Source organism: Ambystoma mexicanum, chromosome 2q, assembly GCF_040938575.1.
Source record: "Ambystoma mexicanum isolate Mex_15411 chromosome 2q, UKY_AmexF1_1, whole genome shotgun sequence".
NCBI classification, from domain to species: domain Eukaryota; kingdom Metazoa; phylum Chordata; class Amphibia; order Caudata; family Ambystomatidae; genus Ambystoma; species Ambystoma mexicanum.
Genome location: NC_090924.1, coordinates 918552259 through 918578670, shown reverse-complemented (window position 1 = coordinate 918578670; position 26412 = coordinate 918552259). Strand labels below are relative to the sequence as shown.

At 48.8% G+C, this 26412-nt stretch overlaps 1 protein-coding gene across 3 annotated transcripts in view; it reads left to right on the top strand.

The window, feature by feature from the left end:
- Positions 1–26412, top strand: part of HNRNPA2B1 (heterogeneous nuclear ribonucleoprotein A2/B1) — a 594776-nt gene that overhangs the window by 475986 nt on the left and 92378 nt on the right. For all 3 annotated transcript variants that reach the window (XM_069648208.1, XM_069648207.1, XM_069648209.1), the window contains exon 9: positions 2725–2853. In XM_069648208.1, the coding sequence (XP_069504309.1) occupies positions 2725–2853 (129 nt within the window). The remainder of the gene's footprint in view (positions 1–2724; positions 2854–26412) is intronic.

The window sequence follows — 26412 nt, the reverse complement described above, 5'->3', positions numbered from 1 at the left end:
CGTTCATTGCAAATGTTCCCCTTGAGTCCATCTGCAAAGCGACTACCTGGAGTTCTGTGCACACCTTTACAAAACACTACTGTCTAGATGCACAGTCTAGATCTGACTCCCAGGTGGGACAGGCAGTATTAAGACATCTTTTCTCTACTGTTCCTTCTCTTAACCCACCGCCAACTCGGGGTACTGCTCGCTAGTCTATGCACAGCATGTGATTCTAAGCAGATTAACAAACATCAGAAGAGAATGCATTACTTACCGTAAAAGCATTTCTGATGGTTGTATCTGCTTAGATTCACATGCGCCCACCCTTCCTCCCCGCTTGGATGGAAGGAACATAGACATCCCTTTCTATATTTCTCTCTCTTTTCTGTACTCACTCACGTCTAGAAGGCTCCCTCAGGGCAGAAAAATACAAACAGAGGGACCTCGACGCGTGAGGGATTGCGGGTACGACGCACGTCACTATAGGGATAGTGTTACAGACACGCCTTGTCGACGTCCCCTTTTCGACTACGAAAAACAAAATGCAATACTCCGCAGTGACCACTGGATGTCGGACCTATGCACAGCATGTGAATCTAAGCAGATACAACCATCAGAAATGCTTTTACGGTAAGTAATGCATTCTCATAGTATTGATCTGTGCATGTACTGTTGCGCATTTTAAATTGGCATCCTACGTAAGCGTGGTTCGCTATACATATGCTTGGGAGGGTGCCGGATTGCATTCACACCTCATCTTTTTCAGGATCGCTGCTGTGCATTCTATTTTAAGTATGTGAATCCATGAAAGATCCAATGCTGGAGAAGGGAATAGTTTCTTACCTTTAACTCCATTTCTCAAGCGTTGGTATCTTTCACGGATTCACATGTGCCCGCCGGCCTCCCCGGAATGCAATTGTCTTGTATAGCTAGGTTTCACCCCATTCTGCTTTGGAGTGGTCGAAATCTGAAGGGAGCTGCGGGGGCAGGGCATTTATAATGCTACGTCCTAGTGGGGCATGCGTGCGCGGGCCCAAAACGACGTAGATAGGACACAAGTGTTGAACGTTTTCCTATGGGAAACGGCTTTATAAGCGTACCGGGGGTTCCCAGTGTGTCGACGGGGAATATTCTAAGCATGTGAATCCATGAAATATACCAATGCTGGAGAAATGGAGTTATAGGTAAGAAACTACTCCCTTCTCTATATTCTAACAACTAGGCTGTGGTGAGATGGAGTCTTAGGCGACACAACGGAACCCCATGGAGTACAGAAATGTGTGCGTCCTGCGTCGTGGGACTCACTTTAACCTCTACGTAAATGTTGCTATTGAGAAAGTGCATATGAATTTTGCCTCTTCGCTAGCTTAGTTACACTCCTACCTAAGCTTCTTTACCTTTCTCATATGATCCCTCTTCCAATTTCGATTAGGTCTTTCTGAAGTTCACAATTGTCATTTTTATTGGGGGAGGGAGCTAGATCTAAAATACCTCTGGGTGTCATTGCAACCTGGAATGTTTGGGTTCCTTAGGGTTAAACTGTATCATAGGGCCTACGTCCGTTGTTGATCGCAGAGACTTAGCGTGTCCCATACTGTCAGGATTAAAGCTGCTTCAGTTAACCCCATTCCATTGGTTTGCCTTGTGAACAAGGTTTTGCCAATTATAACCACTGCTGCGACCGTTAAATCTTGAGATTTGTCCCAAACGCTTCCATAGGGTACTGGGTATTTTTTCAACTTCTCTTTGATCAGCTGTGGGAAAGTTTTAATGTATTCCGGGTGGTCCATATTCAACCATTCGGTATGTTTTAAAAAAAACGGTTTTCCTGGCTGCAAAATGCACTAGTAAATGTTGGTAAAATGTATCCCGATTCCTTGAAAGCATTGTGCTGTTTGTAGAAATTGTTTTCTACCCTCTGAACATTTTTGAGTTTAGATTGTTACCTTGCTCTAGAAGCCAGATTTAATGTGTGTTTTCTTTGGTTTTTGGCTTCCGGGCAATTAGAAACATTTTTTCCTGATGGACAAAATGTCTAGGGTCTCTTTTCTTGCTACCATTTGCCTATTTATTTTCGGTGATAACAATCTGGTCTTGGACCTACCATATATAAAAAGTGTAGGATGGGTTTTTAAGACCCTGTACTTCGCCCGTGGATCATTTTATGGTTGGTGCCGATCTGTGAAAGTGGGCCCTCAAAGTATTGGAGTGAGGAGAGTCCTATAAGAAATAACTGTTTTTCTAATGTATCATGTATTTATTTCGGTGCTTCATGTGTGGAGTAAGTATTTGATCTGATGCAGATCTATATGTGCAACCTCATTAAAGTGTATATTTTGTCATTATGCAAGTGTATTGTGTTTTCTAGAATAAGTGGTTGTTTGCTGCACTCGCTGAGAGTTAAACCATATCATTTTGTCCCTATTACTTGCCTTTAAGCATGGTTAGGCTTACGGTTCTTGTCAGGTGTTTGCTCCCTCTTGGGGTCATTGGTTGTAGATTCCTAAACGGAGGGTTGTACAAAAGCTGCCTTAACAGTTAACATTCTTTTGAAGTCCTTCCATTCATAGGACTAAATGACTATGCACACAGTAGTTACCACAGTGAGCAACCTGTACACTTTTCACCCTTTTGGTGCATGACATACATTTTCTGTGATATGATTTGCCTTCTTTTGCAGTGTGTTGATTCTTTTTTAGCAGTGCACATTCTTATTCTAATTGGCTTTTTCTTTTGATTTAGGTAATTATGGCAGCAGCGGGGGTGGAAACTTCAATGATTTTGGGAGCTATAATCAGCAGCAATCAAACTATGGGCCCATGAAAAGTGGAAATTTTGGTGGTAGCAGGAATATGGGAGGACCATATGGAGGTATGTGGACAATTGTGTTGCATCAGATACATAGTGCAGAACTTTTGCTGTGGTTTTTGGATCCCGTTTTTGGATCCCAGAAATAATTGCACGTATCTGAAAGTTGTGCTGGTTGCCATCTTGAGGTTATTGAATTACATACTCATAAACCCCTGTCCCCTTTCCTTCGTAATGCATGGGCGTCGAACAAAACCCTTTTCACCAAAAGAAAATGTCTTGTCACTGTTACATTTAGTAGTGGACGTGATCCCGGGAGCATGTTCTCCATGGACTTCGCCCTCCGGTGCCACACCTCAGGCCTCTTCCACATCGACGGGATGGCACCTGCTTCACCTGTGTTGTGTTTGAAGCCATTTCTCCCTCATAATTCACTGCGTTTCAGGTCTTCCCCCGGGACATGTGTCCCCTATTTTTGTTTTTCTTCATTTTAACCTTAAATCTTATAAATTTGTGGGAACTTTAATTTCTCCAGCATGGCATCTGGCATGGATTCACATGCTCATGAATATTCCCCGTTTTATGGCTGGGAATCCTTATCAAAAGAAAAAAGTTTCACTTTCACTTACAAACTGTATTTCTCCTCTAAACCAATCGCTGGGCTCTGGGTAATGCTGCCCCAACCAATGACTGCCCTCTCCCTAAACCCCTCCTCTGGCAGCCATCTTCAGATTTTTACCACACGTTCAAGTGTTGGGAGTCCTCAAGTTTTGCTCTGTGAGTTATTCTTTTTATTTTATTTTAGAAAGTCCTATTTTTGCCAAACTGAGTCTGTGTGCTCCTTCTCTTCATCGGCTGACAAGCGGGGATCCGTTTGTCGGTGAATTTCGCGCCCCTCAAGGGCAAGGATCATCGAATGTCCATCGAAGTTCCAGAAGGCAATCGGGCCTGCTCCGCACTGTAGACAATGTCGGAAGAGCAGAAAGAGGGAAGCTCCCTTTTCAAGCTCTGTCCATCTGCGGTCTGCGGAACGTGTTGGTAGAGGACAAACCCCCTCAGTGCCTCGAAGATTGTGCGATCTGCCTCGGGTTCAGCAAGAGAACCATGAAAGATTTCAGTCGACTGGTGGTGTGGCTCAGTGCAAAGGCCTCTACGCTGTGCCCCAAGCAGGGGCATGCCTCACCCAGGACCGGCCGGTTCGAGGAGCGTGCTTCGAAGTCCTTTGAGGGTGCCACTTCCATGGGGGCCCAAGACAAGACCAAACACTGCGTCTCTGTTGGGGTCGCTGTGCAAGTGGATCCCGCAATGGGCAGGGCGCGTTCAACCTCCATCTCCAGCGGAGACCAAGAGTCCATATACACGATCCATGAGGTTGTGGGGGACGACGATGACTGAACCAGCTCCAAGCGATGTATCGCTGGACATACTCTCGATTCTGCACACGTTGGTGTCTGAAATTCAGAACAGGATGCCCTCGACCCCAGTGGCTCCAGATCAACCTCTGTGGGGGAAAAAAGGAAGCACCACTCAGCATCTCCTCATCAACCACTCCACCCCACTCCCCCCCCCCCCCCCCCCCAAGGGACTAGGACACAGTGATGACAGCATAGTCATGGTGGGTGGCTTGCCGCAGCCGAGGGCGTACCCTCTGGACGAGGTGGGGGTTGTTTCATACCATGGTCGCCAGAACGTCCGAGCTCTTCCAGCTGACACCCGAAGAGACCAAAAAAGAAGGTTCTCCAGCATGGGGTCTAGCATGGATTCACATGCTCATGAATATTCCCAGTCGGGCTGGGAATACTCAGTAAAAGAAAAATCAGTTTTTCATTTCTGAACTGTCTTTCGCCTAACAACCAATCACTGAGCTCTGGGTCATACTGCCACAGCCAATGACTGCCCTCTACATAGGCCCCTCCTCTGGCAGCCATCTTCAGATTTTTACAGCACGTTGAAGCGTTGGGAGTCCTCGTGCTTAGCTCTAGAGCTTTTACTGCGATTTTCACTTTTTTGGAAGAGTTATACTCTATTTTTTGGTCAATCGATCATCCTTCCGATTAATGTAGACAAGTTTTCCGGATTCTTCTGTGCCCCACAAGCTAAAGGTGGCCCCATAGATGACCAAGGAGAAGACCAAACTGGGTTTGGCGTCCGGTCTACCCTCGGCGGAGAAGGCCAAAGGGGATCGAGTCTTCGAGCCAACCCCTAAGGGAGTCCTGGCCTGACCGTGAAGGCCCAAGTGCACCAGACGAAGGCGGCGCCTTCCATCAGGATGGTGGTAGCGTCCCTTTTCGCAGGCTGCGGGGGAGGACCCGCAGGGCGTCCTTCCGAAGGCAAGGGTGTCCCTCCCTCCCAGGAGGAAGGCTGTGTTCCAGGCCATTGAGAAGACCCCAGAGAAGAGGATGCCGCCAATCTCCGAGACCGTCCCCTCTGGATGCGAAGAAGTGGGCAGGTGTTTAGGTCCTCCAGGGCACGGATATCTCCTCTGCTGAGTAGGAGGAACTAGTCTACCCCCAGACCATCCAGGGGGGTGATGGCGACGAGAGAAACGTTAGTCAGGCCCTACGACGAGAGTGCCGAAGAGGGAGACGATGAAGATACCGTTGAGGAAGGCGACGGAGGGCCTAAGGACGATGAGGGCCTTGGCCCTACTCCTACGCTTCAGCTGCCACGTAGAGATCTTTCAATGGATATTGTCCCCACCCTTCATTCTCTGGTATCCAAGATATAGAGGACGCCGACATCCGTGGCGCCGGGGGCCGGCCGCCCTGCTAATAACTGAGGAACCGCCAGCTAAGAGGAAGAGTTACCCCTTGCCTCCCGTCACCGCCTTCTTCACCTCCACCCGCTCGGGTGAGACAGACGGACACGTCGACAGGCACGGATGATGATGATAATGATGATGGCGGGATGGGGTGTTAGGCAGAATCCTGTGCAGTGCCCTTAGGGACCACTAGACACATTTAAGACTACAGGTGGCAATACAAGGTTTACCTTTGGTACAAGCCCGTACTACTATGTCAGAGATTACACAAAGGGACCACAATTACTGTGACTCAAGCGAACACTGACTCAAGGTTTCAGGTATAAAAATAGAAGTACATTTATTTTTAAACCATTCGTTATAAACCCAAAACTTCTATGAAACTTCAATAAAAACCACACGTTAAATGTACTACAACTAACCAATTCACTTTGTACAGTAATTCTCAAGGTAAGTACCCTGTGTTGGAAAGAACTGGTATTAGGCACAAAAACACGTTGCTGCAAATACGATTGCGATCACTTTTTGACAGTTCGGTCTACTAAACAAACACGTATCCGTGACATGAAATGCTACCGGGTAAAAACACACTTAGCACTTGAGATACCCAGAGGGAGTTGGAGGCAAAAATCACAGGCAATATTTTGGTTAGGCAGGCAGAATCAAGAAACACTCAACGACAGGAGTTCAAAAGTCAAAGGGCCGGAGCCAGGATCGAAAGACACCGGGGCCAGTTTCCGAAGATCACACAGTCAGACAGTTCAAGATTCGACGTAGCCAACAGTACTTGGATATTGTCAATGTTCGGAAGCAAATGTTATAAGGAGGGAAGACAAGGGCAAGCCTTGGCAATGAAGAAAAAGGGATTCACCCAGTTTCCTCAACAGAACACAGTACCTTGTTCCAGAGGTGCAGCTGGTGCCCTGGCAGTTGTTCCTTTTGGTTTCCCGCAGACCCACGATTCCTGGAGCTTCGTTGTGAAGGACGACTTCTGAAGGGGGTCTGCACCACACAGGGATGAAGCCGGCAGCAGCGACAAGGAATAAAAGGTGTGCTCCTTAAAAACAGGAGAGGCTCTTCAGGTGGCTATCCGGACCACAACAGCAGTGTGCAGCGATTTCGACCAAGGAAGAGGATCCTATGGCTGTAGAAGATGAGCTGGTTATCCCCACCAAGCTCAAGGGAAGAAGACTCCGGACTGGATCTTCTCTAAGTCGTTGAAGGGAGGCTAGCTCGGGATGAGTTATTTGTGGCAGCCGTCGTTCTCTTCGGTTCCTTGTAGTTCCAGTGGCGAATCTCTGACTTGTAGCCCAAGAGACCTGCCTTTTATGCGAAAACCCCCCCATTCACACAGCCTGGCTGTCAATCACCCAGCAGGGGGTTGTCCAGCCCGGACAACTACCCTGGCCAATCATGACAAAGTGCGACTTGGGTTTCCTAGGATACCCTGTGCAGGGGGTGACTACACCCCTCCCTTACATTCAGCCCACCTAGACACCCAGGCACCTGGTTGAGGGCTTCTGAACAGAAAGCCTGCCAAAAGACGGTGAACAAAGAAGGCACATGTAAGCTCTTGGAAGCAGTAATTTAACCAAGAGAAGGTAGGTAAACCTTTAGGAAATCTGAAAGACTTACCTGTGCTGTGTGACACAATGTAAAATATGATGCCTATGGAGTTTGTCAGACTCCACAACCAAAAGAAACAGTATTCAAAATCACAATAAAATGCATGAGAGAGTGGGAAAAAGGTCAGTAGTAGGCATTATGATTATACTGTCCGTCCAGGTTAGACTGTAACAGACCAGCCCCTAAGGCTCCTCCATAAGCATCAGTCTCAAGGATAAAAGGTTTGATCTGGTTGCATCAAGATAGGTGCAGAGGTAAACAGTTTCTTAGGGGTTGCTGGAGGGGTTACCTATTATCACCTTTGTCTAGCTTCTCATGTAACATTTTGTATGTCACCCTTTCCTCTCTTAATGGCAGCTGGCAGTGGTTTCATTTTAACTACCATGGTGTCAAAATGGCCCGGTCTTCTTTTTTTGCAATTTCTTTGTGGAATGGTCCTTGAGATTTACTCTGTGCGCCAAACCAGGTTTGTCCCCTTTGTTTTGCCATTGGCGGGATTCCCGAGTGAAGCCCGCCTCTGGCTCCACAGTGTCTGGAGTAGCCAATAAGTGAGGGAGTGCCCGACACTCCCTGTGCTTAGTCTCCTTGGAGACCCAAATGCACTCTGTGGCGATTTGTCGACTGACTGTTCGGCATGGACAGCCACCATGCTGCGTGATTGACAAGTCTTTTGGCTTGGAAGGCAGAGTCGACGACTGGACTAAGGAACCGAAGAAGAACTTGAAGATGACGCCTGTTGCAACTCATGGACCATTGGTTTGCCCGGTGAAGCCCTGCTGCAGTGCCGAAACGCCAAGTTCGCATCGACAGAGAAACCCCTACAAGGACGACTTCTCCCCAGGGAGAGGAACACCAGATTGTGTGCGTTGCTTTTAAGATGGCCTGGAGCTCCGGGAAGATCCTCCGAACTCTCACGAAGCAGGACTGACCGAGCCCCCTCAACAGTGTGCGGGACCCCAGAAGCAAGGAAAGTCCATCCCGACAGCCAGGAACCAAGTTGTTGCTATTTGCAGTAGACGCGAGGAGCTGAAACACTGAACATCCACTGAAAGTAAGGTTTGCCTGTTGAGTTTTGACCATCCCAGTGCAGGAGTCCCCCGGCGTTCCCTCTCTTGACCCCACGACTGAGGACCAGGAACAGTGACATCTGCGGAGCTACACAGGAACAGGAGTCATTTACTGCATCTTTTCTTCATTTTGAAGGTACTGTACAAATGAGAGAACTTACCTCTTACCATAGAGTTGCTTGCATCTTCTACTCACAAGCGGAATCGGCTTGTGGCCCTACATTTGATTCTTCTTTTCTTCATAGACTTCTAAAACATTATGCAAAGTCTTCCTTCGAAGGGATTGTGTCCTCCGACGTATTCCTCATCTTAGATATCTCCTTCCAGCTCTGCTGGCCTCGCAAAATGTTTTCTCTCTAGAAGGCGCTGCGCGTCGACGTCCTCCGAGTCGATGTCCCTCGACAGCCGCCGTGTCGACGTCATCCTGCCTATAAAGGCCCCGCGCAGCGTCCGTTGCTCAGTTCCGTTTTTCCGCGCTTACTCAGTGCCTCGGAATACCGTTGCTCAGTTCTTGTCAGATTAATCCTATTTACCTCGAGTTATTCGATCGGTACTCGATGGCTTCCTCGTCGGAACCGACAACTCCTCGATCCGGCTTCAAAAAATGCCGAGATTGTGGGAAAAAGATGTCGCTGTCTGACCCTCAGAGTTTGTCTGTGGTGTTTGGGAGCTGAACACCATTGTTCGGAGTGCGAGGACTGTATGTCCATGACAGCTAAGGCCCTGAAGGAGCGTAGGGGGAAGCTGGAGAAAGGTAAGACTTTTAAAGCTTCTTCTTCGTCGACGAAGTCGAGACACTCGTCTTCTCGTCACCATTCGCGTTCCAGGTCTCGGAGTGGGTCCCATCACTCCTCGAGATCGAAGCACTCGAAGAGGAGACGTCGAAGATCCCCTTCTCCGTCTTCCTCTTCCTCTGTTTCGCCAAAAAGAATCCCTTGCCCCACGAAACATAGTTCCCGGGCTGAATGGGAGGAATTCCGCAAAAATATGATGAGCGTCGTCGAGAAAGCGGCCTCGACCCCCTCGAAGACTGCCGAGAGCGATGCTCTGGTCGAAAGACCCGAAGGTCAAAAACGCAGCGAGTCGCAGTACCCGGCGAAGGAAACCTCTCGAGCGCGTCTCGAACCCTCGACTAGGACTATGACCTCCAAACCTTCCTCGAAGGTTCCGTCGACGAGGGTTCCGTCAACGCCGAGGTCGGTGTCTTCGACGCCGTTGTCAAAGGGACCTTCGACACACGGGTCTGTCGACTCAACGCCAGCTTCGACACCGGCGTCGACGCCAAGAAAAGTCACGGTCACGACACACCCAGTGACTATCCCCAGGTCCTCGATGGCGATGGCTTCGAGATTGTCGAGTAGAATCCCAATTCTGTCGAGGTCATCGAGGCCTCCGCCTTTGTTTTCGACGCCACGCTCGAAGCCGTCGACGACATCGACGTTTTCGAGGCCGATAATGACAAGTTCGGCACCCTCTGTCTTGGAAATGGGATTTACTCCCTTTATGAGTTCAGAACAATTGAGAACTATGTCCTCAATTTTGGAAGAGGGTGAACTGTCTGAACAGGAAGACACATATGAGTTGCAGGGACCTGTAACCCCAATTAGAGAGGAATTTTCCTCTGAAGAACGCAGGTTAAAGGATCTTCATGATTCCTTACATGAGGCAAGTGGGTTAGACACTTCCCCTGAGGTGGAGTTTGCTAGGCCAGACCCGGGGGAGCATGCTGAAACCCCCCCTATAGAGCCTTAATGGCCAGGATCGCAGAGTTCATGGGGTGGTCTGCACCTTCACAATCTTTCCAACAAGATGACCTCACGGATATCCTTGACAAAGGCCCACAGGAGGATCCTGTGGTGCCTTTTCATAAAGCTCTTCAGAGGAAGATCATGACAAACTGGGAAACCCCAGATGTCGTACCAGCAGTAAATAAAGGAACATCCCGTCGAAAGAACGTTACAAGGTAAGAAGTAACTTGTTCTACTAACCTATAAAGAAGTGTTTCAGCTTACAGACGTTTGCCTATTGACTTTGGTTTAGCCACTTCCACTGAATGACTCTTATTGGGGGATCTGAAAATATTTGCCTGCTTAAAGTTTGTGGTCTCTTGTATGTTCTAAATAACCCTTTCCTTTGACTTATAAATGATTCTAAATGCAACAGTGATTAATGCCCCCAGCACCCTAGCAATTGTAGTCACCTGAGGTAGTCACCTGAGGTAGTGTCTGTGGGCCATCCCAAAAGGGTATCTACCGATTTATAGATATTAAGAGTGTGTATTTCATGAAGTGTATTTAAGTGTTACTGTTATATTGCTCCCTTCCGAAGAAGGCTTATTCCAACTGATCAATAAATTAATAATTGTTTATTCAAGAAACCTTGTGTAAGAGTTTTATTTGATTAGTTGTAACTGTAAATATCTGTGTAACTACACTACAGCTCACATTGACCCCTCCTGAGATGAGCCTGGCTGCTCAACATGCTGCCGAAACTGTGTAGTACAAGCTTATACCAAATGTTGATTTTTCCTATACCTGTAGTCAGAGTTGTTTGTAGTGTTCCCAGACGGTACTGCATACAAACTTTGCCTAACAATAGGCATCTTTTACATGGTGTCACACAGCACCTTCAGTGCAGTGGCACAGGGAAGTCTTCCAAATTTCCCAAAGGTTTAAATACCTTCTCTTGGATAAACTGTTTCCCAGAGCAGTAAAGTGAAATTGACTTTACTTAAATTTGTAACTTTCTACACCCAGCACACACTATCTTACGATAGGGTGCTGGGGGAAAGGAACACCAGATTGTGGGCGTTTATATCCATCTGAATAGTTGTTTGCACTTACGTTTCCATTCTACCTATCTTTATTTAGTGACCCTTCTCCCTCCTGGACACTTGTAGTGATTAGAAAATAGTTAACAGAAGCTTTGCCTAATTCAAAAGCGCTTGGAAATTTTGGAAATGTAGGAAAGCACTAGGCTCCTTCCCAACATTCCCCCCTTTTGTTAATTCTACATTAAGTCATCCCCACTCGACATACCTACAACCCCATAAATATTAGTTTGTTTCACTATTTATTGTATGGCAAGGTGTTTTAGATCCCCCAATTGATAACATCATCTTTGCACTATTAGGGACTATAGGAACACATGATTGGAGACCCCACCCCACTGGCACATGCAGAAGAGAACCAAGAAGAACATAACAGGAACCAGTATTTTTACTGCTGCCCCCAGCCATGACAGGACCCAATCAAAGGCAAGCAATAGCGAATCTGTGTTCTGAACTCCACCTTCTTTCTTCATTTGAACACCTAGATTGTGCACCGCCTTGATGACGTGGGATAGTGACCTATTCTCAGCATCCTCCGGGGGTAGAAAAGTGCAGCAGCTGCTTGTACTCCAGGAGCCAAAAAAGATGAAAATGAAAGTCTCTGCTGAGCTAAAAAGTAAACACTCGTCAGGTATTCTTCTGAGAAGTGCAGAACAGTCTAGTTTGAGCTTTTCTTTCTTCCCCGCCGTTGAAATCATCCCTTTTCTGGAAGCATACCAAATTCTTGTGTGATCTGCAAGCTTCTTTCTGTTTCTTTTAGGTGCTAGAGAGGCTGTAGGCACCTCGACCGGCATTTCTTCTCCCTTTACATGTCCTTCCATAATTACTAGTAGCACTGAGTGCAGGGTCGCCAGTGAACACTTGCCCCTCCAAGATGGTAGGAGTTGTGTTAAGCAGAATCCTGTGCAGTGTGTCCTTAGGGACCACTACACACACAATTAAGACTACAGGTGGTGATACAAGTTTTACCTTTGGTACAAGCCTATACTACTATGTCATAGTGGTAGCAGTGGCGGAACAGCCAGGCTTATCTCAAGAGTATATGAGCAGTAGCAGATATTACATAAAGGGACCACAATTACTATGACTCAAGCAAACACTGACTCAAGGTTTCAGGTAGAAAAATATAAAAACATTTATTTTTAAACCGTTATAAACTCAACACTTCTATTGAACTTCAATAAAAACCACAAGTTAAATATACTACAACTAACCAATTCACTTTGTACAGTAAGTCTCAAGGTAAGTAACGTGTGTTGGAATGAACCAGTGTTAGGCACAAAAACACGTTACCGCGGATATGATTGCGATCAATTATTTGACAGTTCGATCTACTAAACAAACGTGTATCCGTGACATGAAATGCTACTGGGGCAAAAACACACTTAGCACCCGAGATACCCAGAGGGAGTTGGAGGCAAAAATCACAGGCAATATTTTGGTTAGGCAGGCAGAATCAAGAAACACTCAGAGAGGAGTTCAAAAGTCAAAGGGCCGGAGCCAGGATCGAAAGACACCGGGGCCAGTTGCCGAAGATCACACTATCTAACAGTTCACGATTCAATGGAGCCAAAAGTACTTCGATATTGTCAATGTTCTGAAGCAAAAGTTATAAGAAGGAGGGAAGACAAGGTCAAGCCTTGGAAATGAAGAAAAAGGGATTTACCCAGTTTCATCAACAGAACACAGTACCTTGTTCCAATGCTGCAGCTGGTGCCCTGGCAGTTGTTCCTGTTGGTTTCCCGCAGACCCACGATTCCTGGAGCTTCGTCGAGAAGGACGACATCTGAAGGGGGTCTACACCACGCAGGGGTGAGGCCGGCATCAGCGACACAGAATAAAAGGTGCGCGCCTTAAAAACAGGAGAGGCTCTTCAGGTGGCTATCCGGACCACTACAGCAGTGTGCAGCGATTTCGACCACGGAAGAGGATCCTCTGGCTGTAGAAGATGAGCTGGTTATCCCCACCAAGCTCAAGGGAAGAAGACTCCGGACTGGATCTTCTGAGTCGTTGAAGGGCATATAGCTCAGGACTGCAGCAGGGCTTCACCGGGACAGGGTAGTTGCAGCAGCCATCGTTCTCTCCGCTTCTCTTCGGTTCCTTGTAGTTCCAGTGGCGACTCTCTGACTTCTAGCCCAAGAGACCTCCCTTTTATGCGAAAAACCCCCATTCACGCAGCCTGGCTGTCAATCACCCAGCAGGGGGGTTGTCCAGCCCAGACTACTACCCTAGCCACTCATGACAAAGTGCGACTTGGATTTCCTAGGATACCCTGTGCAGGGGGGTGACTACACCCCTCCCTCACATTCAGCCCACCTAGACACCCAGGCGCCTTGAGGAGGGCTTCTGGGCAGAAGCCCGCCAAAAGACTGTGAACAAAGAAGGCGAACCTAGTTTGCCGCGCAAAGTAAAATGCAAGAAGGACTTTAACAAAAAGAAATGGCGAATAAACCCAACCGGAGCCAAAAGAAAGACGATTTGGTGAAGCGGGTTTATGTTCGAGGCTAATAAAATAGCCAAGAACAGTACCACGTTTATCTAAAATAATCGCGGTAGAAAGGTTAGGGTAGATACCACTGCCACCAGCCAAGTCTAAATGTTAAGAGCGAAACAATGCTCTAGGAGGTACAGATAAAAAGGGATACGAGTTAACCCTTTCCAGTACTCCATGGAAGATGGGGAGTACTGCATCTGCGGTAGATTGACTAAGTAAAGTTAATGGTAACTTACCCTTTTCTGGGGGACAGTAGTCGCCTCAGAAATGGAGTCGAGGGAAGTCTCAAAGACAACCCTGTGCCACAGCACTGAAGGTGCTGTGTGACGCACACAAAGAAGGGGGCTACTGAAGTGGTGTACTTCAAAGTCCACAATCACAAAAACAGATGGAAACACATAGCAAAACACAGGTAAGAGTGGGGAAAAAGCTCTCACTCTTACCAAGTGGAAAAAAATAAATTCCTGAAGTCCAGCAAAGCTGCTGGGGCGGTCCCCCTAGGTGAGGGAAATTAGCCATAAATGAGAATTCTCCATAACAAGTTGCATGTATGCTTGTCGGCCACAAACCCAGTAGTAATACATCACTGCTGCCGTACCTTTTGTCATACCAGGGATCACAAGAGTATGGTTGCACTGTGTTTGTGCCACCAGGAACTGTAACTTCATTGCTAAAACAAAGTTCAAGATTTTTGGCGCTATCTATTTGCACTGGCTTCATTGTTACAATCTGTGTCAGCCTTGTGATGAATTTGGACCATTCTGCGCGCACAGGCTCTATTTGGGTTATTGCTTCTCCAGCATTGGCTCTTTCATAGATCCACATTATTGAATATTCCCCGTCAGACTGGGAAACCTCCGTGATAAAAATAATTACATTTTGTTTTAATATACATCCATTATGATTATTCCATAGATAATGCATGTAAATACCCCATTGTGGCCTATGAGCCATTCTATTGTGTAGTCCCTCCACCTCACTTTGGTCCTTTATGGCCCCAACCAATGGGGTGACAGGGTTTAAGCCTGCCCCAGTCAGCCATCTTCAGATGTTTCACCAGACCGAGGGAATCCTCCAGCTCTCTGAGCTTTCAAATATTTTTCTCCTTTTTTGTGTAGTATGTATTCTTATATTTTACGGTTTTCCCCCGCGTAGGGGTGATCTGTTCTGACCTTTTGGGCACCGAGGATCTTTTTTCTTACCTCAAATTCTTTGAGTCAATTTATCCTCAGCATGGCTGAACTACAGGCTGCCAAGAAGCCTTCCTTGTTCAGGGACTGCACGAGATGCAGGAAGAAACTGGTCTACATGAAGGATCCACATCACCACTGCATCTACTGCCTATATCCTCATGACATCAATAATTGTGACATTTGCAGGTCTTTCTCCACCAAAACCCTGCAAGACAGACAAGCGAGACTTCTGTTACAGCTAAAAGCCAAAGGTCTGTCCTCTGACGAGGAGTCTGCCAAAACAGCTCCTGTACTGTCTACTAAACCATCTGAGAGACATACATCTAAGAGAAGGGCCTCTTCAGTGGAAAGGAGATCCTCTCCCAAAGAAAGCTGGAAAGCACTTCTCCAGCATGGGGTCTGGGAGGGATTCACATGCTCATGAATATTGCCCTTCGTCGGGCTGGGAATCCTCGGTAAAGAAAAAATCAGTTTCAGTTTCGTTTCAGATCTGTCTTTCTACTAATAACCAATCACTGGTCTCTGGGTCATACTGCCCCCAGCCAATGACAGCCGTCTACCTCAGCCCCTCCTCTGGCAGCCATCTTTAGATTTTTACCGCACGTTCAAGTGTTGGGAGTCCTCGTGCTTAGATCGTGATATTTTAATGCGTTTTGCGTTTTTTCAAAGAGTTTACTCTAGTTTTTCAGTCAGTTCGAGCCTCAAGCTCCACTGATATCATCCTCTGATTAACGGGGACCCGTTTCGGAAACTTCTACGCCCCTCAAGGGCGATATTTAGTCGAATTTCACTTTTTGGAGGATTCCGGAAGATCTTTGAGGCCTACCCTGCGTGGTCATGGCTCAGGACAAAGGAGACTCGACGCCTGTTGGATCCAAGCTGTTTAGGATCTGCCCAGGATGTGGACTACAGAACGTCTTCAAGGAAGATGAGCACTCCCAGTGTCTCATCTGCCTGCACTCTGACAAGTCGCACGTGGAGGAGGACTGTGCGATCTGCAAGAACATGTCCGTCCGGACCATGAAGGACCATCGTAAACGACTCGCTGACTGGTTGGAGACGAATAGCCCGGCAGCAGGTGAGAAGTCTGAGCGGTCTAAGACCTTTTGGGGGCGCTGTGGCAAATCACTGCGAGTCTGCGGGCATGTAACGCTCACCTGATTCCCGTAGAGGCGCCGGTCTTGACTGGGCGTATTCCGTATCTTCAAAGGTGATGTGTAACGCACGGCTGGCTCTTTGGGCTGGACCTCTGTGCACTGTATGTCTGACTCGAAGGGTAAGATGTCTGCAGATAGAAAATATGGGATTGATGAACTGGGTTATTGAATGTCTCTCTCTTCTTCCCTTTCTCTTCTCCTGTAGAACCCCAAAGGTTAACGCTCTCACCTTAGGTAAGTGAAAGCCGTGCTCTCCATCTGCCTCGGGGCAGGGTGCTGTAACCAGTTTCTTCACTGGATAAGGGGAGCAGGCCTCTTGACTTCAGAGGACTGCTGTCCGTCGTTTACTGCACGAACGGGAAGTTTCGAGTAATTCTAATGTCTTTAAAAATCTTTAGTAATGATGTCTCTTGTTTTGCAGGGTTCCGGCGATGGCGGATGACGGGCTGAAGTGAGTTGGAGATGGAGCCCGTGTGATGAATAGAATCGCCTGGAAGCACGTAAGTAAGCGCTTGTTGCCTGCTTCACGATGCGCTCTGTCTTTTTATTTTGCAGGTACAGGTTCGGAGCGGCTGCAGGGTGCCGGAATACCCACTGGGTTAGATGTGGAAAGGAGTAATGGCACGTGAGTATTAAAGTTCCCCAATGTCTTTAAACGCACCTTGTTTTGTCTTTCAGATGCGGGATGCAGCGCCGAAGGCCTCCGGAGCGTGCGAAGAGTTGGTAAGCTTTTGTCTTTTCAGATGCCGGAATGCAGTGCGAAGACCTCAGGAGCGCACGAAGAGTAGGTAAGACTTTGTCTTTCAGATGCCGGAATGCAGCGCGAGGCGTTGGTGACAGCCGATGGACCAGGTAAGTGAAGCGCTGTCACTGAAGACCGCAATGTTAACCTGTTCTTTCTTGTCTTTATAGGTGTTGCTGAAGACTGGATTCAGGATGGTAAGCCTTTTTCCTTAGGCCCAGGATCAGATGCAGAAGACACGATGAGCGTTCTGCTGCAGAGGATGCAGAATAACGCAAAGCAAGATTCATCCATCGGGTGTGGTTTAAATAGCCTCCTGTAGTGCTTAGGTGTCTCCTTCCACAGCCACGCCTAGGTAAGAAAAGAGTTCCTGCTTTCCAGAAGAGTTCCAGTGTTCTGAACCTAGGGAGTGGCTCCTGCCCCACCCAACAGGAAAAGTAGTTCCAAACAGAAGAGGATCAGAGGCTCAACTGGCAGGCAAGTAAGCAGCATGGTCTGCTGCAGGTAAGTCCACCCAAGCATTATGAGCCCGGCGCTTCCAGCGCTGGGACTGGGCATATTTATGAGCCTGGTGCCACTGGCGCCAGGACTGGGTCCAAAAGGTCCCAATTTGGACTGGTTGGCCCTCGGAACCTGGGTTATGGATCTGCTTCCAAGGGAGTTGGGAAAACCCTGACCTTTTGGAAGCAGAGATCATGACAGTACCCCCCCTCAAGGCTCCTCCCAAACCGGGCTTCTCCGGGGGTTTTGGCTTGTCAGGAAATGTTCGGTGAAATCTTTTGATTAGGCGAGGAGCGTGGACATATTCAGCAGGTTCCCAGGATCTCTCTTGGGGGCCGTAGCCTTTCCAGTCAATTAGGTAAAATAGTTTAGATTTGGAGATCTTGGAGTCCAGAATGCTTTTGACTTCAAACTCGAGTTCTCCATCAACTAGGATGGGTTTTGGAGATTTAGTTAGTCGGGTTTGAGGTTGCACGGGTTTTAATAGAGAGACGTGGAAGACCGGATGTATCTTCATGTGCGGGGGCAAGTCCAACTTCACCGCTACTGGGTTTACTATGGTCGTGATGGAATAGGGACCAAGGTATCTTGGGTTGAATGTGCGTGGCCCTTTTAGAGGTAGATATTTGGTGGATAACCAGACTTGATCCCCTACTTGATATTGAGGGGCTTCCTTCCGATGTTGATCTGCTCCTTTCTTGTATTGTTCTTTAGCCCTTTGAAGGTGAGAAACAGCTTCCTTAAAGGCCTGGGTGATTGTAGAATGCAGGTAGTCTACTGCTGGTGTTTCAAGATCTTGGAGGGGATCCAACTCCGAGGTTCGAGGGTGACTGCCGTAAAAAAGAAAAAACGGGGTTTTCCCAGTTCCCGAATGGACAGTTATTGTAGGCATATTCGGCTATCCAAAGGATGTCTTTCCAAGTTTTTTCAGTTTGTTGCAGCATGCAGCGTAAATACTGTTCCAGAGTTTGATTGGTCCTCTCGGTTTGTCCGTCGGTCTGAGGGTGGTGACTAGTCGATAGTCTCACATCAATTTGAGCCGACCGACAGCAACTTCGCCAAAAATGAGAAATAAATTGACTACCTCGATCCGAAATTAGAACCGAAGGAAAACCGTGCAGTCGGACGATGTTTTCGAGAAATTCTCGGGCCAGAGTTGCTGCTGTTGGCAAGCCTTTGAGCGGAATGAAATGCGCCATCTTGGAGAATAAGTCCACGATTACTAGAATCGTATTGTATCCGGAGCATGGAGGTAGATCGGTGATGAAGTCCATAGAAAGCGTATGCCAAGGGCGAGGTGGGATGTCAATAGGGCGTAAGAGGCCTGCTGGTCTTTCCTTTTGACTCTTGTTTTGGGCGCATACTCCACAGGACATTATAAAGTCTCTGATATCTTTTTTCCAAGACGGCCACCAGAAGTAGCGCTTGATAATTTTCTGAGGTCTTAGCCATACCGGGATGTCCTTCCATTAAAGAATCGTGAAAACAAGAGATTACTTTTTTCTGTAAATCTGTGCTGGGCAGGTATAATCGTTCTTGGAAATACAATAAGTTGTCCTTTACTGCAAAGTCCTTTCCCTGCAGATGCCAATTCTGTATGTCTGCTGGAGTTACAAGTTGCCTGGCTTTATCCTTAATTCCCTCTATGGATTGTGTGGCGATTACACCCAGAATTCTTTGTTCGGGAATGATTGGTACAGGTTTAGGGTTGATCAAGTGTTCTTCCACTCCCATCCGAGAAAGGGCATCAGCTTTACCGTTTTTTGTACCAGGTCGATAGGTAATTATGAAGTCAAACTCGGCAAAGAATAATGCCCAACGGAGTTGTCTAGAGGATTGGGCTTTTGCAGTTTTCAAATATTGCAGGTTTCGGTGATCCGTAATCACAGTGACGGTGTGTCGGGCCCCCAGCAGATAATGCCGCCAAGCCTTAAAGGCAGACTTGATAGCCAGAAGTTCCTTGTCAGTAATCGTGTAATTGATTTCAGGAGGCGAGAATTTGCGGGACCAAAATGCCACGGGATGCAACTGATTGGTTACCGGGTCCTTTTGTGATAGAACTGCCCCCATGGCAAGGCTTGAAGCATCAGTTTCCACGATGTAGGGGAGTTTGGGGCGAGGGTGTTTTAAGATTGGTGCAGAGATAAATTTAGTCTTCAAATCCTGGAAAGCTTGTTCCGCCTCGGTAGACCATTCAAAACGTTTGTTTTTTTTTAACAAGGCAGTGATGGGCTGGACTATTCGAGAAAATTCAGGGATAAACCTGCGGTAAAAGTTAGCAAAGCCTAACATGCTTTGCACACCTTTTACGGAGGATGGTGATGGCCATTTGAGAACTGCATCGACCTTCTTTGAATCCATACGGACTCCGCTAGGTGATAATATGAATCCCAAGAATTCAACTTCAGTCACGTTGAAAACACATTTTTCCAATTTAGCGAAAAGTTTGTGTTGACGCAATCTTTCGAGGACCATTTTCACGTGTTTCCGATGTTCAGATTCCGATGAAGAATAAACGAGGATGTCGTCAATGTAAACAACAACACACACATCTATGAGCTCTCTGAGGACATCGTTCATAAAATATTGAAAGGCGGCCGGGGCATTGCAAAGTCCGAAGGGCATGACCTGATATTCAAATAGCCCATATTTGGTGCGGAAGGCCGTCTTCCATTCATCGCCCTCTTTTACTCGTACCAAGTGGTAGGCTCCTCTAAGATCCAGCTTTGTATATATGCATGCTTTTCTGACTTGGTCCAGGAGTTCAGGGATCAAAGGTAACGGATATCTATTCTTGACAGTGATCTGGTTCAGGGAGCGATAATCTATACAAGTTCTAAGGTCTCCTTCCTTTTTTGGAACGAAGAACAAAGCTGAAGAAGCAGGGGACATGGAAGGACGAATAAACCCATTTGCCAGGTATTGATCCAGGTATTGTCGAAGGTGAAGGTTCTCAGGCTCGGTGAGGGCATAAATTCTACTACAAGGAGGAGTAGATCCAGGTATCAGGTCTATCTGGCAGTCATAAGACCTATGAGGAGGTAGAGAGTTAGCCTGATCCTTCCGGAAAACATCTTGGTATTCTAGGTATTCGGGAGGTAACTGGGGAGTCTCTGAAGAAATTGCTGCCAGTGCAACACCAGGTGGAGGGTGACAAGTAGAGACACATTCTGGAAACTGGACCGTTCTTGCTCGCCAATCGATCAGAGGATTGTGTTTCTCTAACCAAGGTATTCCTAGAATAATCTGAAACTGAGGAGCCTTGATCACATCGAACATGATCTTCTCATGGTGTCCATCTTGACTTACTAGCGTCACTTCTTGAGTGGTATGCGTTACTGGTCCGGAGGCTATCTCCGTTCCATCCACCGTAGTAATTACGTCCTTTACAGCCTTGGGACAAAGAGTTAGATTCATCCTCAAAACCATTTCATGATCCACATAATTGCCGATGGCACCGCTGTCGACGAAAGCTTCAATTGCATGTAATCGATCCGGATTATCAGGGCTAATGAGGACCATAGGTATCACGAAATGCGAGGTCACGGAACTGGTTTTCACGCTCGGCAAGAGGACCTCTATTCTTGTCGGGCGAGGTTGTTTCCCTGCTCAGAGTTTGTAACTTTGGTAACTGCAGCTCCTACTGCCTTCTTGGCAGGTTTCACCGGACAGTCTCGAAGAAAGTGCCCTGAGGTTCCGCAATAGAGGCATAATTGCAACTGTTTTCTCCTTTCCCGCTCCTTTAGTGTTAGAGGACCTTTCAGGCCCCCTATTTGCATGGGTTCCCCGGAGTCTACTCCTTTGGAAGGAGTTGGCGGTTTGGAAAATACTCGAGCATCAAACTTGGAACGATCGGCCTTCCTGTTCTGCAGTCTGTGATCTATTTGAACGACTAAGTCTATATAGTCCGAACAATCTTGTGGGGGATTCACTACTTGGGCTAACACATCTTTGAGCTCTCCACGTAGACCTCTATAAAACAGCGTAATCCTTTTGTCCTCAGGCCATTGAGTTTCCACTATCAGTCTGTTGAAAGACGCAATATAAGCCAAAAGGTCTTGATTACCTTGTCGCAACGAAAGAAGCTCATTGTCCAAGGCCTGCCCCTGTGAATGTCTTGCGAACAGTTTTTCCATACTGAGCTAAAAAGCTTGAAAATCATGGAGGACGGGATCATCTTGATTTACTAGAGGGATCGACCAGTTTGCCGCATTGCCACTAAGGTACGAAAGCACGAAAGCTACTTTAGCTTGATCAGTTGGAAAGGCTGCTGGCCGGCATAAGAAATGCAACCGGCACTGATTGATAAATACTGCAAACCTCTTTGGGTCACCAGAAAATCGTTCGGGCGGAGCCAGAGGTACATTCCTAGGTAGGTTGATCTGCACTGGATTCATAGAGGATGTAGAAGGAAGATTTCCCCCAGATGCGGGTAACGGGGTCTGTCCGGCTTGTGACTGTAGCAATTGTCTAGCGAGATCATCTGTTCGCTCCTTGGAAATAATCAGTTCCCTTCTTAGAGCGTTGGTTTCCTGACGGGCTGCATGCACTTCTGCCCTTAGTTCCCCAAGTAACTGGGCTAGCTGGTCAGTATCCGAGATTTCCACAGCGCCTGGACGGGAGTTTTGCGGTAGGCTTTGCGTTCTGTAACGCTCACCTGATTCCCGTAGAGGAGCCGGTCTTGACTGCGTATTCCGTATCTTCAAAGGTGATGTGTAACACACGGCTGGCTCTTTGGGCTGGACCTCTGTGCACTGTATGTCTGACTCGAAGGGTAAGATGTCTGCAGATAGAAAATATGGGATTGATGAACTGGGTTATTGAATGTCTCTCTCTTCTTCCCTTTCTCTTCTCCTGTAGAACCCCAAAGGATAACGCTCTCACCTTAGGTAAGTGAACGCTGTGCTCTCCATCTGCCTCGGGGCAGGGTGCTGTAACCAGTTTCTTCACTGGATAAGGGGAGCAGGCCTCTTGACTTCAGAGGACTGCTGTCCGTCGTTTACTGCACGAACGGGAAGTTTCGAGTAATTCTAATGTCTTTAAAAATCTTTAGTAATGATGTCTCTTGTTTTGCAGGGTTCCGGCGATGGCGGATGACGGGCTGAAGTGAGTTGGAGAGGGAGCCCGTGTGATGAATAGAAGCGCCTGGAAGCACGTAAGTAAGCGCTTGTTGCCTGCTTCACGATGCGCTCTAACTGTCGTTTTATTTTGCAGGTACAAGTTCGGAGCGGCTGCAGGGTGCCGGAATACCCACTGGGTTAGATGTGGAAAGGAGTAATGGCACGTGAGTATTAAAAGTTCCCCAATGTCTTTAAACGCACCTTGTTTTGTCTTTCAGATACGGGATGCAGCGCCGAAGGCCTCCGGAGCGTGCAAAGAGTTGGTAAGCTTTTGTCTTTTCAGATGCCGGAATGCAGTGCGAAGACCTCCGGAGCGCACGAAGAGTAGGTAAGACTTTGTCTTTCAGATGCCGGAAGGCAGCGCGAGGCGTTGGTGACAGCCGATGGACCAGGTAAGTGAAGCGCCGTCACTGAAGACGGCAATGCTAACCTGTTCTTTCTTGTCTTTATAGGTGTTGCTGAAGACTGGATTCAGGATGGTAAGCCTTTTTCCTTAGGCCCAGGATCAGATGCAGAACACATGATGAGCGTTCTGCTGCAGAGGATGCAGAATAACGCAAAGCAAGATTCATCCATCGGGTGTGGTTTAAATAGCCTCCTGTAGTGCTTAGGTGTCTCCTTCCACAGCCACGCCTAGGTAAGAAAAGAGTTCCTGCTTTCCAGAAGAGTTCCAGTGTTCTGAACCTAGGGAGTGGCTCCTGCCCCACCCAACAAGAAAAGTAGTTCCAAACAGAAGAGGATCAGAGGCTCAACTGGCAGGCAAGTAAGCAGCATGGTCTGCTGCAGGTAAGTCCACCCAAGCATTATGAGCCCGGCGCTTCCAGCGCTGGTACTGGGCATATTCATGAGCCTGGTGCCACTGGCGCCAGGACTGGGTCCAAAAGGTCCCAATTTGGACTGGTTGGCACTTGGAACCTGGGTTATGGATCTGCTTCCAAGGGAGTTGGGAAAACCCTGACCTTTTGGAAGCAGAAATCATGACGGGGCACTGGGAGCGTCGTTGGTTCGGGCTCCTCTGCTGCCAGTCCAGGCGCAATGTCACCAATGTCATCAACCACGAGCCAACGCTCTGGCTCGGTGAAAAGGAAGTCGGAGAACCCAGGTAGGATTCATGTGAAGGCCTGGCTGATCCCGACGGAGAAAGCCAAGGGGAGCGAGGTGGTGACGCTCCCCCCATGGGAAGGCCCAGATTCACCCAGCTAAGGCCTCGATTGAGGGAGTCGTGGTGTCCCTGGCGAAGCCCGCAGAGGAGACCCCAGTCGAGACGGCCTCCGGGCCTAAAGTTTCCCTGCCATTCCGGAGGGACTCGTCTTTCCAACCGATCGAAAAGACTCCCGTGAAGCCCCGGGCCGAGAAGGAGGGGAGGGGGCACGTTGGTCCTAGAGGACTCCGATACCTCCTCAGGGGATGAGCTGTCTGTCATCAAGGCAGTCCTGGACAAGAGGTTCGACAAAGTCGGGGCCTGCGGGACGGATCCTGACGAGGCGGACGTGGAGAGTGAGGGTGGAGCCGACGAAGAACGGCAGATTGACTAGGAACCGGGGGAGCCTCTGCCAATGCTCCCGTCGCAACCAATGCCAACATTGTCTGACAGGTCGGAAGACCTTTTGCTGTACGGCACACCCTGTGCACAGACATAAGGACGAGGTTGCCCTTACCGCCAGCGGGCGATCCAGGGGCGTCTGGACTGTCGGGGAGCCCTCCAGCCAAGTGGAGACGAGTCCATCCACCCCCGCATTTCCATCCTTAACCCCCATCCCTTCTGCCGAGGGATGAGACAGAGACGGAGTCGACTGGGACGGATGATGTCGGAGACGACGGAACAGATCTCCCATCGACCCCTCCCCGGGCTTCCCCTCCTGACGAAATTGGGTTGTTTCACGCCATGATCGTTAGGCCCTCAGAGCTTTTCCAGTTAAGCCCCAAAGGGCAGAAGGAGGGATTCCTTTATCAACGACGAGAGGCCAGGAGGAAGACCGTACTCTCAGTCCCGCTGTTGGATGACATCTGGGACGAGGGACTGTCCCTTCTGAAGAACCAGTCCACAGCCCCTGCGAAGAGAGACAGGTACGAGAAGAAGTACCGGGTCCCAGATTCCGCTCCTATGTTTCTCAGGGCGCAGCCGTCCCCGAACTCTGTAGTCTCCGCGGCTGCGTAGAAGAAATCAGCTGGGGTGACGGCATAGACTTCCACTTCCTCGCCGGATGGCGAGGGGAAGAAGCTGGACGCCATGGGACATCGGGTCATCTCGTCGGCAGCAACTACTATTCAAGGCGGCCAATGCTCTCGCTATCATGGCCTGCCAAAATAGGGAGCTGTGGTTTAAAATCACCCCCCTCCTGGACTTCCTCACGGTCGACAAGAGCCGGGGACCTTGAAATCCTGCAGGAGGGCGAGGTGGCTTCTGACCACGCCATCACGGTAGCCATGGACATCGCTGACATCGGTTTTTCGCCTGATGGGCAATGTTTGCCTTTGCGGGCGCTCTTTGCTCAGGGCCACTTATTTACGTCAGGACGTACAGACCAGGGTACTGGACATGCCCTTCGATGGGAACAACCTGTTCGGCAAGACCGTGGACGAGTCACTGCAGGCCATCAAGGCGGACACCGAGACGGCCCGTGCTTGGGCACGCTCCAGCAGCAACCGCCATCCTTTCTGACCTTCGGGGCCAAGTCTCAAGGTGCCTCCAAAGAATTCCGTGGCAGCTCCTCATCGTACCGTCGGGTGGCCCGTTCTTTGTCACAGGAAGCCTACAGGGGCCCACTTTCCACCGTTGGCCAGGAAAGAAAACCACATTCCACTGCTACTTCTGGAGGTACGAGCAATGCTGGAAAAGGGCGCTATAGAGCTTGTCCCGAAGAGAATCCGGGGCTCCGGAGTGTACTTGTGGTAATTCCTCGTCCGAAAGAAGACCGGCGGCTGGCAGCCTATCCTGGACCTCCCCTGCCCAACTAACACATAAGATCCCAAAAATTCCAGATGGTCACCCTTCAGCAATTGCTGGGACATCTGGAAGAAGGGGACTTCCTTTCTTCGCTGGACCAGGAGGATGCATACTTCCACATCCCCATACACAAAGGACATCGATAATTTCTGCGCTTCGTGGTCCAGGGGCAGCACTTTCAGTTCAGGGCCACTGCCCTTTGGTTTGAAGTCGGCACCAAGGGTCTTCACCAAGTGCCTGGCACCGGTGGTGTTGCAGCTGCTCCTGTAGGGGATCCAAGTCTACCCTTATCTGGACGATTGGCTCATCCGAGCGAAGTCAAGGGACTCGCCGTCAACCACACAGCGAGGACCGTCCCCCTGCTCACGGAACTGGGGTTCTCGATAAACTATGCGAAATCATGCTTGGTGCCATTGCAGGACGCCCTGTTCCTGGGAGCCAGGCTCAACATGGTGGCGCTGGCTTCACCGTCGGAGGAGAGGATAAAGGCCATACTGGGCAAGGTACAACGGCAGTTAACCATGGAAGTTGCCAGGGTGAGGTCCATGAAGTCCCTGCTCGGTATGATGTCATGCATCTACCTCGTGCGACTGCAGGTTGCGGATGCGGCCGCTGCAGGAGTGCCTCGCGCCCGATGGATGCAAGTGGCGGGTAGCTTCGAAGACGAGATCTCCCTCAACGGGGCTTTCCGTCAAGCGATCCAGTGGTAGTGGGCACACGCGCGCACCTCGCGACGGGCATGGACTTCCAGACCCCAGGAGATGGTGATGACGGACACCTCCCTGGAGGGATTGGGCGCGCACACCAATGATATCCACGCAAGAGGCTTTTGGCTCCCGGAGGAGAGGTCGCTGCACATCAACGTCCTGGATCTTTGGGCCGTGTTCTGGGCCCTGAGGTCCTTCCTTCCGATCCTCAAGCCCAAAGTGGTAAGGGTCTTCACTGACAACACAACCACGATGTTCTACATCCGGAAGCAGCGGGGCACCAGATCCCCAGCTCTCTCCAAGGAAGCACAGGATCAGTGGCACTGGGCTGTCGCCCAGGGGATGTTCCTGGTACCCTTTCACCTGGCAGGAGTAAAGAACACCGTCGCTGACTCACTCAGCTTGGAGCTGCACTCCTGCCACAAATGGGAGCTTCGGCAAGATCAAGTAGATCTCCTATTCCGACAATGCGGCAAT